General features: G+C 42.2%; 1 protein-coding gene across 1 annotated transcript; it reads left to right on the forward strand.

Annotated features, from left to right (window-relative positions):
* Positions 1-54: 54 nt before the first annotated feature.
* LOC119432920 (28S ribosomal protein S35, mitochondrial) lies at positions 55-11,107 on the forward strand. The gene is made up of 6 exons (XM_037700068.2): positions 55-307; positions 5,333-5,472; positions 6,738-6,847; positions 7,629-7,698; positions 9,112-9,237; positions 10,712-11,107. The coding sequence occupies exons 1-6, from the start codon at positions 106-108 to the stop codon at positions 10,934-10,936; spliced, it is 873 nt and encodes a 290-aa protein (XP_037555996.1). The 5' UTR covers positions 55-105; the 3' UTR covers positions 10,937-11,107.
* Positions 11,108-14,109: the final 3,002 nt, after the last annotated feature.

The following is a 14,109-nucleotide window of genomic DNA, read 5'->3' on the forward strand; positions in this document are numbered from 1 at the left end:
GTAGCTAGAAAAATTGCACATACACATACGTGGCTCCTGCTGCTCGTGTGCTCAGTTCATTGGAACACGCTCTTGGAACAGGTTCCGCAACCACGTAGCGAGCGCATGCCCGTGGACCAAGACTGGCCCAGCGTGTGGCCCACAGCGCAGTCCTTTCGCCCTTCAGTGGTGCCACTGCCGCTGCGCCAGGGCTACCGTGAGAAGGGGGCGCCGCCGGGCAAGTATGCCAACTTGGAGCTCATGAAGGTGCCCAATTTCCTTCACCTGACACCTGCTCACCTCTCCAAGCATGCCAAGGTCCTCCGGCGTGAGTATGCCTCACCAGACAGTCCGAACCTTCTCAGGGCCACGTTTCATATGTAGCAGGCGACAGAGACTTCTCTAACTGCTCGCATTCGTGACCAAAAAATAGTGCGTCACATATCGAAGCAAGATATAGTCATGTAACATTGTCTCAAACTTCTATATGTCGCTAAAATATGATGTATTTATTACATGGAAGATGTCGCCGGTATGAACCTGTCCGCCAAACGAGCCTGAGTGGCGCATTCTCCGACCAGCCGCCATAACGCAGTTTTTTCTTGTGACCAAAACATAGCATGTTGTATACTGAAAGCACAGAGATGCACAAATAATATGTGATTTCATTGCAGCCTTGAGTCCACAAGTTGTAGTTTAACCCCCAATCCCGAGCTGTACTCGTCATGGGAGGTTGTACCAATATCACCAATGACAAGTCATACTCGTTCAGTGCGATGTTGTGCTGCTGCCGCTGCCAAAGACGAGTTATACCGGTGTCACACTTACATTTCTGATTGCGATTGGGGCCAATCCGGATTGGATTTCTTGATCGCGATCAACAATGGTCGCTGCTACACAGTCCAACGATGCCGATCAAGTTATTGTCATCTGCCGATCGTCGGCAACTCTCAGAACTGCATAATGCCTTGGTTACAAAGTGAGATTTGCAAAATATAGTTAAATTAGGACAATATTTGAATTTTACTGGTTACTATTGCTGATATAAAGGTTCTTAAACGTTTTTTATTGAGGTGCCTTCATTTTTTGTTTTTATCGTACTGTGCTAGAGGTGGAGGGCTCAGACGTCGGCCTGTGATTGCGATCACAAATAACTGTGTAGCAACACTCAATCCAGATCAAGCTCAATCCGGTTCAGCCCTGATCGAGATAAGAAGTGCACGTGCGATGCTGGTAATTGGCTTTGGGTTCAGTTTTCAACACTAGAGGGTGCTAGAAACTGGGGGTGGGGAGGAATGTAATCAAGCATCAAGAATTAAGTGATATATTTTCAGAATCGAAATGACATGGAAAAATCCATGGCTACATAAAAAAAAAGGGAAAACTTAGTACGTTTTTATGGAATGATTTCGGAGGTTAAAAGGTTGATATACGAAGTGTGTTCAAAATGAAACCGAACTTTTGAAATAGCGCGCCAACCGGCAGAGCGAGCACGCTGCGGCTACTGAGCGCATGTAGCAGCAGGTTTAGACAACAAACTGCCATTTGCCGCGTTTCGCTCTGACCGTTAGTTGGCGAGCTACAGCCGCTGAAGTGAGCACATGAACAAGTTGTTCTTCGGATTGATGCCAAAGTGACAATGAACAGCGTGTGTGTGTGAAGTTCTGCTACAAACTTCGGAAAACTTTCACAGAGACATTTCAGTTGCTTAGCCAAGCATACGGGGAGGACTGTATGAGTCGCACGCAATGCTATGATTAGTTCAAGCGTTTTCAAAACGAAAGAATGTCGGTCGGTGACGATCCCAAGCCTGGACGACCTTCCACATCCACAGATGATGACCTACGTCGAGAGAGTTTGAACTGTGATTCGTGGAAATCGTCATTTGACTGTTCGAGAAGTCGCTGACGAAGTGGGTATCAGCGTAGGATCATGTCATGAAATTTTGAGTGATAAACTTGAGATGCGTCGTGTCAGTGCAAAATTCGTGCCGCGTTTGTTGACTGACGAACAGAAGCAGACCTGTGTTGAAATCAGCCAGGAACTGCTCGCCGCTGCCAATGACGAAAACTTTCTTAAGACATCATAACAGTTTTCCCAAGTTTGTAGCAGAACTTCACACTCACACGCTGTTCTTCCAATTCCTTCATTGTCACTTTGGCACCAATCCGAAGAACAGCTTGTTCATGTGCTCACTTCAGCGGCTGTAGCTCGCCAACTAACGGTCAGAGCGAAACGCGACAAATGGCAGTTTGTTGTCTAAACCTGCCACTACATGCGTTCAGTAGCCGCAGCGCGCTCCCTCTGCCGGTTGGCGCGCTATTTCAAAAGTTTGGTTTCTTTTCGAACACATCTCGTATGATATAGTTATTCCATAGAAAGTGTCCCACATGAAAAACAACGGCACTAATTAAGTAGCCGCTGTAACATTGTCCTGCCAAGTTAGAAACAGAGTATAGCTAAAGGTTTTTTTAAAGCAACAAATTGTTTATTAGCAGATTTAATTGAAATTTGATACTTGGATTGCAGGCACTTCTGTTATGACTGTTGCTGAGTTACAAGTTTTGTTTGTTCTAGCTAGCTTTTAAACAAAGTGACATATACTAACGAGCTCCAACAGGCACATATGCATACACACTTTGAGTTAGCGTTCCAGTGTCTAAAATAGACTTTGAATTTATGGATTGTAGAACTGATCTGCTAAATGTTAAAAGTGTGATTTTTGTTATGTGCTGATTTTGCCCCCTATCGACTGTGATTACTTCTAATTGCAACTTACCTGTTTTAGCAAAGTGTAGATTGGAGGGCTTACAAGCACCTATTATTCACAAGTTGTAATTGCAAGCATATTTTTCATTTATCGAATTCCTTGTCTCTGGTAACAAATTAACAGTGAGAGCAACGGACAAGAACAAAAAAACAGCATTGACTTTCAACTGCCTAATTTGTTCCCGAGGATGATGTGATATATAATCTAATTGCATCAATAATGGCAGGAACGATGATATACAAGAATAAAAAATAATAAACTTATGAAGAAACATGATACCATCAGTTAGGTGATATAGCTTCTATGTGTAAAATTTCGTTAAATTGTAGCTACTCAGTTAATGGTGCACGGCGCTGTTATCTCCTTCTTTGTCTTTGTCTTTTATTTGTGTTGTTAACTTTTTTACAAGTTACCAACTCACTCAAACCTACACTTTTCTTGGCTCTGTTTATAAGCATTAAATGCTTTTAGCTCCCGTTGTTGGCGACCTTTAAGTGACCTTGAGCCAAAAGCCAGAGCAGTTATCCGGGCACTCAAACAAGATCGCAAACAAAATGAGATCATCCGGGGAACCAGTCAAAGGTTAAGAAAATGAGGTCCCTGGCCCCAAACCCTCTGCACAGAACCGCATTACATACGCTAGGTACTCCCCAAACAAGTTACAAAAAATATTGCTTCCGATTTCTTCCTAATGTTTGTTCACAATATCACTCAAGCTGTAACTTCTAGTATGCCGAAGTTTTATTTGGCATTTCCAGTAGCGGCGTTCAAAAGTTAGATAGAAAGGTTGCCTGTGCTCTTTTGAACACCAGTGGTCCGTGAGTCGTGAGCGGTTTGCGACAAGAAGGGAAAGTAGCGACAGGCAGACGCTGAGCGCGCTGCACTGTTGGAAGATGAACAGCAGTTGAAGGCGGCGGCACCACAGGCAGCCAGAGACGTCATATGGTAGTCATTTCATGCTTACATCTACTCTCGATTAAGGGAGAGCCAGCATTTCTTGGTTTTATGTTGTACCAGCACATGTAATCTTAAAGAGATACAAAAAAACCACACTAAGTCAGTTTAGACTGGTATTGCATTCTGTCAAAACAGTGTTTTTCAATTATTAGGCAGAAAACTGTTCATTACTATTCAAGAAAATGAAGGCCAAAGTTTGTCTTATATTTTTAATTTCGCACCATTAATTCACTGCCAGCATGTCAAGTGACATCACTCATTTCAATGTATCTTCTCGTCTATGGGCCAGTGTGGTGCAGGAAAAGTTAAAGAAACTTGCTAGGTTGAGTAGTATGTGCATGCTCCAGAATGCAACGTATTCCTTCTTTACCACTAGACAGTCAACTAGACCCAAGAACTGTCAAAAACTGTGACGTCAGGGCGAACAATGCTGGAGCTTCACTGGCGTCACGACCCATGTTTCGTTTATTTTTTTGGCTTAGCAAGCCTCCTCTCGCATTAAGAGTGGCTGCATTGCTATTGCATAAGTCTAATATTTGCACTTTGCACTTATGCTTTGCATAAGTGCAAAGCTTTACTTTGCTTAACAAAGTAAAACTTTGTTATAACAGAGTCGCATCAAACCTTGTTATAACGAAGTCACATAGGACACAACAGTGTCTTTGCTATAATTGTGTATTAATTACGAACTGATCTTAGTATAAATTGAACCTTGTTATATCTCTTATCATTATATTGAAGTTTGAATGTGTTCCTCTGGTGTCCCTTCAATAATTCTTCCAACCCAGCCACAAAAAGTATGTCACCATGATACATTTGGAGGGGGGGGGGGGGGGGCTATGTCATATATTTGTCATATATGTCAACTAGGTGGGGTGATGAAGTTAGGAAATTTGCAGGCGCAAGTTGGAATCAGCTAGCGCAAGACAGGGGTAATTGGAGAGCACAGAGAGAGGTTTTCGTCCTGCAGTGGACATAAATATAGGCTGATGATGATGATGTCATATTTGTGCAAATAGGGCACGTGTTTCAAGTACGGAACAAGTTCGTTTTTCAGTGTGATGAAACGGTCTTAGCTGATAAAATTTCTTTTGAAAGCTACCCCCAAAAAATGATGATGTATAGTGTTTACTGGCGCAAGGGCCAAGTATGGCCAAAGAGTGCCAATACCCCAAAAAAGATTCCTGGTATATGTATACCATATTTCCTGCCAGGACTGCAATTGCGTATAACTAGAAAAACAAAAAATTTTGAGCAATGGCTAAAGCAGCATATAAATTATCTAAAAAAGAAAACAATCGCATTGAATACTCTTGCAGAACACACGGCGCCACATTAATGCGGATAACACGAAGGTGCTGAAAAGGGAAATAACTTGGCCTCGTGACATCACCTGGAATCACTTATCATCTAAACTACAGAATGCACGCTTCAGTTGGAATGACAGAACTTTTACCCACATGTACGCTCATCATTTATGCCATATCTTGAAACCCATATGGCTTTGTTTATTGTGCTCTCGATTTCATTGTGAGCCTTTCCAATCAGAGAAACCAAAATGTGTTTCCTTCATTTTCTTCTGTGGTCGGTGTCCTTATTTAGTTATCATAAATTCTCTATGCACAGAATTTTGCACCCCATGGCCAGCTGGTCTGGAGACTGACGAAAAGTGCGAAGAGCATTTTCCAGTGGAAGTGATTGACAGTGACTACTGCCATGCCAGCCCATCAATCAGAGACCCCAGGTCCCGGATTGTTACGCTGAGGGTATGACACAGCGTGTATTTAACTGTCATGTTCCCCCCTTTCTTTTAGTATGTTTGGATTTTGGCATGTAATGTGCTGTTGCACATTTTGCATGGAAAATTTTCAGTCAGATACGAATAGAGGAAGTTGCAGCGCTTTTGATTCGGAGAATTGGATTTATGAAGTTTCCTGGGTAAGCTGACAAAGAAAAGGGGTGGGGGGGGGGGGGGGGGAAGACATTTGGTGCATTACTATCACATGTCATGCTGGACACTCTACCAAAAAATTTACTGTAATTTCAGAGCATATACAGCGAAAAACACAAATTTTGCTGAGTATGCTATAATGGCCATCTCAAACATGTACACCCGTGAGCAAAAGTATACGGGCCACAGGATCGCCGAAAAAAGTGAATTTCTTCGTATTTACCAAGCATAAACTGAAATTGATGAGTACGCTGAAAAGTTCGCAATGCCAAGTTTGGAGTGCAGTCCTCAATTTCAAGCTGCGTTCATAGGCAGAGGAAGAAATCTGCTTTTTCGTCGCGTAACCCCTGGTCCGTATACTTTTGCTCACGGGTGTACATATCTTTTAGCACATAAAGTGGCATAAGCAAGAACATGACAGGCCATATTACCTTTCCAATGAGAGGAGTTGCTGGTTGCTAATTAAAGATGACCATCGTTAAAATTTGGGCTTGTTGGTAAGCGATTATTAAGGAGATGCGCAGAACAAAGTGTAGTTCGTTGGCTGTTTCTGTAACACTATGTATAAGATATCTATCATGTGGGAAGCAGTACATAGGTCACACAAGTCACTGCATCAATGAACGTGCAGATAATTTTAAAAATGCATGTGATGGCTGGTTTGCGCATCATTGTGACAGCTGTGGTTGTAAGCCCCATCATTCAATGCTTGTATTTTGTAAGCAAGGACCACAACAGGCTAATACGCGAAATCATTGAAGGTGATATGATTTCAGGACTTCGGTCAGAGTGTTTTTAGTGATAAATAGTTTGAATTCCCTAGAAGCTGATGCAAGCATGCATGTGGCAGGTGGTCGCTGAAATGTGTACTTAAGATGCTGGTGGAAGCTAGCGCACTGTCTTGACTGTTCCTTTTTCTTCCCCGTGTACTTGCGCTACGAACCATCACCTTCGTAACGAAAGGTGTATTTGAAATCTGGCTTTATTACAGGCATTGCAAAGTAGCATATCTGATTGCACGCATGGCATGCTTCTGGACATCCATTCTGCACCTTCTTTACATCTATTATGCCTCTACAGGTAAAACTGTCAGACTTGGAGCTTGACTACCATGCGAGGGATAAGCTCCTTCGGTTGGCTGGTGACCGTTATGACCCTGCAACTGACGTCCTCACTATTGTCACCGACAGGTAAGTCATATAGGCTGAAAACTGCTTCATTTCTTACATGGTACACATTTCTTGATGTGTCAACGGCAACATTACTCTTTTTCTATCTGCTATCATAGTGACAAGCTGTTTCAATTTACTAAAGGTACATTAAGCTGGAAGTTGCAGAGCACTCCAGCAGTGCTTCGAGGATCATGTAAAACAGCAACTAAGCTTTACTGTGTACATAAGTGGGCAGAAATGGCAATGATAAAGCATGACTAACACTATTTCACCCACTTGTTCTTTTAATACATGCCTAAAGCAGTCTTTTGTGGTCTGATTAGCAGTGGCAAAGTAGTCTGAAATGACTAGCCAAATATGCCATTAGCTACTTTTCACTTTGCCATCATCTAACGTATTGTTGATACGTTTCAGATTGACAGTTTCACATTGACAGTTTCACATTGACATGCTCGTACCGAGGAAGAGCACACAGAAATTGGCTGTCCGAGTTTTAATGCATTGCCAGTGTGCAGCACTTATGTGCCTACAACTGCAGACATGCAACAGACATATGCGCAAGAGGAAAGCAAATCTGCAGATGTCTTGCAGATTTGCTGTGCTTTTACACTGCAGCTAAAATTATTATTGCATGGCAAATTGTGATATCTATATTTTGCATAGCCACTTTTGAATATGTGTATACTATATTATGTGCAACACAGTTGTTCCATTGTACCTTTGAGACTCATGTGGCTTGTGTTGTTTGTTGTTTTTTTCTTCTTTTTTTTTTTTTACCATCCTTTCTTCTGTGCCCTAGGTGTCCGCTGAAGAAACAGAACTATGACTACGCCCATTACCTTCTTACTGCTGTGTACCATGAATCTTGGGTGAGTGTATATAATCTTGTGATTTGTCATGTCCATTATTATTCAAATACATAGAGTTTTAGCTTGTCCTTAAGCTTGTTACTGTTTATAGATTTCTAGGTTACCGGAGCCATGAATGGCATTAGCAACGCTGGTAGCGATAACTCGTGACACTTTGTCCAGCTGCAATGTATTCGAAACATTTTTGTGTTTGAGTGTTATTGTCGAAGGAAAATCATATAAGGGCTGTGTGTTAATGATTACGTCACTACTGACGCTTTACATCCGAATATGATAGCTCAGTGCAGTATTAGCTTTGTATGCTCTCTGGTTAAATTGTGTGTCGCAATATGTTCCTGCCACACACTTCTCCGGTAATTTGATGCTCTTGAAATGGTAATATGTTTAGGGGTAAGCCAAACCTCTGGTGTTTTAAGATAAGTCATCACATGGTAGACTAGCTATGGAGCATGTGAGCAACACTGCCTACTGGCAGCACTGTCTCTGCAGCCCTAAAAGGAATCAACTTTGTGCCTGACCTTTGTTAGATCATGTTTCAACTCGCTTAAATAATGCCAATTTAGGTTTTACTTAAATCTTTAAATTGTTTAACTGCCAAAATGGAAGCACAGCCTTGTTTTAATATTGGTACAAATATAGTTGTGGCATCAGCATAGGACATAACTGCATTGACGCACTTCTATACTCGCGGACAACTTTCTGTGGCAATGAAGGGAAAGCTACGGAGCCAAAGCGCGCACAAGTGAGAGCGCTTCTGAAAAGAGTCCCGCATTTTAATCCACGTTAGTTTAGGCTGGGGAAGAGAAAACATAAACACCTTATTAGCAACAGTTAAATATGACAGAATGCACCACCGAGTGTAAAAGTTTACTTATTTTGCGGCTTTTCCCTTCCGCTTCTGGGAAAACGCGAAACCGTCGCACGTGGAAGCTGCGTCGATTCAGTGTGTGCTACGAGCAACCAAATGCACTGTCCAATGCTGCCGGACTATTTGGCACGGTAACACATGTGCAGCAGCCACGCGCCCGTAGCTTTCCCTTCATTGCCACAGAAAGTTGTCCGCGAGTTTAGTGCGGTTTTGTGCAAATTTTTTCTTTGAACAAATCATTGATATTTGTATGCATTTTTATACACATGAAGTACCTGTGTATTGCGTTCAGATACCAAACTGCACAGGTGAGCAAGCTGCCTTGCATCTCAGTTTTCAATTGTTTGCTTCATGCCGAGAGGAAGAAACGTGACACAAATGTAACACAAATGCAAAGGCTTCTCTGTGAAGTTGTTCAAGTAATGTGGAATCTTTCACAGCCTATGAAATGTGAAAATTTAACAGAGACTTTGATGCTCACACCAGCGACTATGTTACTTGCTCACATGAGATTAACTCAAAAGCTCATTCTTTTGCAAACCCAGAAAACAGAGCCTTGGGAAGCAGACAAGGCCGAGTCCGACATGGAGTGCTTCTTTTGGGAGAAGAGCCGGTCAGAAACCAATGCAGTTGGTTTTGTCAGACGTATGCAGCAGTCACTGGCTGGCCAGGTAAGGCTCTCGTCAGGATCATTAGCCAGAGCATGCAACCTTAGTATGTCACTTGTCATGTGGGGCAGCAAAACAGTGGGAACTTAGTTTTATATTCCTATTACAGCTGCACCTTGTTTAATAAAGTTGCGTCCAACATGAAAATACCTTCATTATATACAGTATTTATTATAAGCATATATTCATTACGTTTGTTATGTACTCAACCTGGCCGCTGAGTTCAGCGGATAAACTGAGCATGGTCTGTGGACCCTCATATCTCCCAGGTACAGAAGTATATATGCATACTTGTGTTAGCCAGTTTTTGGACCCTCAGCGCTGACATTAGTACTTTATTGTAGTGTTGTAGCTTATAAGACATTGTACGAAAATGACCTCGAGATTTTTGGTGATGCTCTTGAGAAACCCGGGGTTCCCGAAAGCCATAATGAAGCACGGATTTAAAAAAATGTTCACTACCTCACAATGGCCTATTCAAAGGCGTCAGATGGTAGTTAGCACCTGAAAGCTTTAGTGTTGGTGAGCTATAAATGAAGCGCGCATGCTGAAGTTTTCCGGTTAATGTGTGAATTGATGCGATGCAAAGGGTGATGTGCCCTGTCACATGTGGCACGTGCAGTGCACGAGCAGCAACTGACTACCTGAAGTAAGTAAGTGAGTAAGCAAGTGCGGGTTCCTATTCCTTTTAGCACAGGGCAGGCGCTTATAGCGCCACAGGAAAAAGAGTCATTGGTTGTGGTTTCATAGGTGTGGGGCACGGTAGTGCACAAATTCCACCGATTCACCCTCTTGCCCTTTCCCCATCTTTGCTCATGAAACATAGGTAGCTCCAGGGTTTGAGAATCTGGAAATGCAAAAACATGCTCATCTCTGAGACCTTTCTTTTTTTTTTCTTCGTTCACCAAGTGGCACTGCATTAAAATAAACTCAGTGCTGGAAAAGTAGCAGCTATTGCTTTCGCTTCTGTAGAAAAGGCAAAAAATCAGTAGATTCAAATGCCTTATCACTGAATCAGCAGAAAATTTTATATATCAATAGATCTATTGATACATCAGCAGCCGTGGTACCACTGAAGTACCACTTTTGAAGAATCCTCGTAAACACTGTTTCACACAAGCTGTAAATTCATGTACCAAATTTGTCCCCTTTAGGTACTCTAATAGATGCAGTTTACAGAACTGCAATATCTGTTTTGGTGCTGAGTTATGGGTTTGTAAACTTTGTGCTTCAATTATATTAATTCTTATCGCAATATTCCACGCCCTATATACAAAATCTGCTTCCTATACTCACTATAATTTAACTTTCTCAAATAGAACAAATTTCATTCAAATCATTCATGTGGTTGTCTTGTAAAAGCATTTCTGCATTTTACACATACTGTTTTTGAATGGGGAAATTGGAGTTGGCCGTGAGCTAAACCTTCCTCATAAATGTTTCAGACCTGCAGCAGAGCCGTGTTTCTCTTTTACAGGAGGAAATTACTCACCCCCATGTGCAGCACCTGCCTCCAGAATGCACAGATGACGATGTAAAGGGTGTCACTCAAGTGAAGGACTATGCAGAGGCCGTGTGTGAGATTCACAACGGAGGAGAAAGCCTGCAGTCGTGGGACAAATACAAACGCTCAGTGTGCTCGCTGTTAGGCTTAAAGCACACCGAGCTCAGTCCACTGGCGGGAGAAGTGCACGCATCATGAGCTGTGTGTGTGTGGACATTGCAATTAAATGTGGCTGCAAGGCTTTTGAATGGCATAGTAAAGGAGCTGCACTGTAAAAAAGCCAGTGCTCGGTATCCGAGGTCAGCTCTCAAAAATCGTATGGACACTGCTGCTTGTCACTGTAGAATAATAAAATATCTTGAGTTGTTACGTATGTTGTCAAGAGTTGGCTGGTTTTCTTAAACACTTGCATGTCCTTACAGGAGGACTAAAAATGACATTTTCAACTTTTCATTATGCCATTAAATAAAGGCCATGCACACTCGAGACCCTAGAAAAAATACTTGCATGCCTCGGAGCATCTTAAATAATTTTCTATGATAGCTATTCAACAAACCAGTTTTGGTTTCGTTTCTCATGAAGTACATGTGTCATGACGCAGGAGACGGACATGTGGGAGCAGGGCGTTGCCATGTTTTGACACTTGCTCCTGCTCGCTTGGTAGTGTGCTATGGTGCCACTCACTGCATGGCTCATATGTAGCAGTATAATAGTAGTAATTAGTAATTAATAACAGTAAGTAAGCAGTAATTAGTAATAGTAGTAATGCTTGTCATATTTTCAAGGGTTTCAATGTCCGGGACCTTCATTTAATGCAAAAAATTAATAGCCAAAAAGGTGGAAAGGTCATTTGTCTTTTGCTGATGCTACCACTTTCACTCTACTTTTTTTAAAGCTGCACCCAGAAGCAAACTCAGGTCTACAAGAGTGCTAATTTGGGCTAGTTGGTCGAACATCGACATATTGAACAAACAGTGCAGATAAATGGGACTTACGGAAGATGACAACATGGCCTCTGTTCTTTCCTTTCCTGCACCCACACAGTGCCCCTTTTGTCATCTTCCCTAAGTTCCGTATGTTCAATATGTCAAGTCTACAACTAATTATTAAACTGCATAAATGTTTGCTCACAAGTACACACTACAGAATGTGCGTATCAACTCCAAGGCACCAATATGCAGACTTTAGAAGCACTGAATAAAATTCAGACTTCGGCTTCATACAAGTCTGCACCGGCGCCACTAATAGCTAGGATGCTGTGTAGCCTGCAAAGTTGAATGATTAGCGACAAGTTCATGTGTATCTCGCTTATTGGGAAGAAACATGCATTCACCCCTATGCACATATATAGTTAAAAACTGTGCTGCAAGATACCTGTGCGCGCCATTCAAACAATGTTTAAGAGAAAAATTTTAAACACGGGCGCTCTCTATGGCATATGCAGCACATGTACTGCAAATCTTTTCAAACATCACTGCTCATTACTTTCTTTTGTCCAAAACAACACAAATGACTCAGACATGGGTCAGAGTCCATGTAGAAAATATTTTAACCGCATGTTTTTAGCCACAGGACACATGCAACCCTTTCAAAGGAGCAATGACATAATTTTTGAAGTTGTAGGAACTACCACAGACTTCTTGCGCCTAAAATGATGACACTCAAGCAAGTGCGAAGGTTGGGAAACATAAGATATCTTAATATGTTACTAAAGTTGGTCTCAATATGTCGGACCTCGGGTCACTGATACTGTCACGACAGCAAAATTTGATGGTTGTGTAACAATTACGAAGTATGACATTGCTTATAAAAAATGATAAACACAAGTGCTGCTTGCTTTTCTATGGCTGAGCTTGCGTGTAGCAGCCGCTTAGTTCTGAACTTAGTTCTGATATTTTTATTTTTAAATCACAAAATGCAATATAAATTTGAAGCAGCGCAGTTCCGCCATATGTAACAGCTTCCTTTCAGCTACAGCTGAACAGTCCAACTTAATTGTCAGTCGAGCATTCTGGTGAAGGAACACAAGCATGTACACTTTCTTGCCCTTCAGCCTGCTCCTCCTATCTGAAATTATCTGTCCAGCCGCTGAGAATACGCTCTCCGCGGGTGCCGACATTGCTGGAATGCACAAGTACTTCTTAGCCACTTCAGAGAGCAGCGTTGTGGAGCATTGCCAAGACTTCCAGAATGCTAAAGGGTTGCTCTTCCTTTCCACCGGATGTGACTCCAGATTCTAGTGAACCATTAGCTCTGCGTTCAAGGTTGCGGTTGAGCGCTCCTGTTGCTGTCCCTCAAGGAACTGCAGAATTCGGCTTCCTGCCGCAGCTTCGTTTCGAACCGCCTGCTGTCTAGATGGTTCAACTGGGACATATGTGACACTAACGCTTTATCTAGCAACTGTATGTAGGGTGCACCTGCAGAGCTTAGTGACGGGTAGACTGCGATAACGAAAAGTCCTGTGATAGTTACCACCACCACCACCATATACCACGCACGCGGGGAACCAAGTTTATGATGCAATGAGTTCGCGCGGTTGATTTTATACTATCGATAGTACTATCGAAATTACTATAGTTTTTTTTATCATCGATAGTCTGATAGTGACTCAACTATCGATAGTTCTGCATCACTAGTCCACCGCCTAGATAACAAACCCAAAACTGATTCGTAGAAACAGACATCATAGTACCATTTTTAGGTCGATCTGACCATAGCCTCCTGAAGCTATGATCTGACGCTTGCCAGTACTTTTGTTATAGTCGGATACACCTTAATTAAGTCTGCAGTGAAGCCCCGCCCACGTCCTCATAACCGCTAGCCACTGTTCCTCCGCGAGGCTGCAAATAGTTCGTACTTCAAACTTTCCCTGTTACCTAAATAAAGCGGTAACCACAAAAATAAGATTATAAGCGCGTAATTTTATACGTTTGAACTCATCTGTTAAAGTGGAACGTACAAACGACAAGTACAGTCGTATCAAGTACGACGCCATTTTGAAAAGGTCGCATGACGACGATTTTGTTTGCTGCTGTGATTGGCTGGCGGAGTAACACAACCCCGCGCGGTCAGTGTGCCTTTGCTGCCAACTGCTGTATTTTTTTTTTTAATTGTAGTTTGTAGCTCCATTTAACGCAGAATGAATGAACGAATGAATGAATAAATAAATAAAAAAGGACATTTCTAAAGACTGTGCGTCCAGTAGTGCGCCGCCCATGCCGCGGTTTGTAAGCTAACTTGCTGAATAACACAACCTTAAAAAAAGTAGATGAGAAAAGCGCACACAAGATATCGAGCTAGGGTAGTTTCGTTGTTACTTCTTACGTAAAAATACTCATGGTGTGGGAGAACCTTTTGTTGGCGTGGTACAA

This window comes from Dermacentor silvarum, chromosome 11, assembly GCF_013339745.2.
Source record: "Dermacentor silvarum isolate Dsil-2018 chromosome 11, BIME_Dsil_1.4, whole genome shotgun sequence".
Classification (NCBI taxonomy): Eukaryota; Metazoa; Arthropoda; class Arachnida; order Ixodida; family Ixodidae; genus Dermacentor; species Dermacentor silvarum.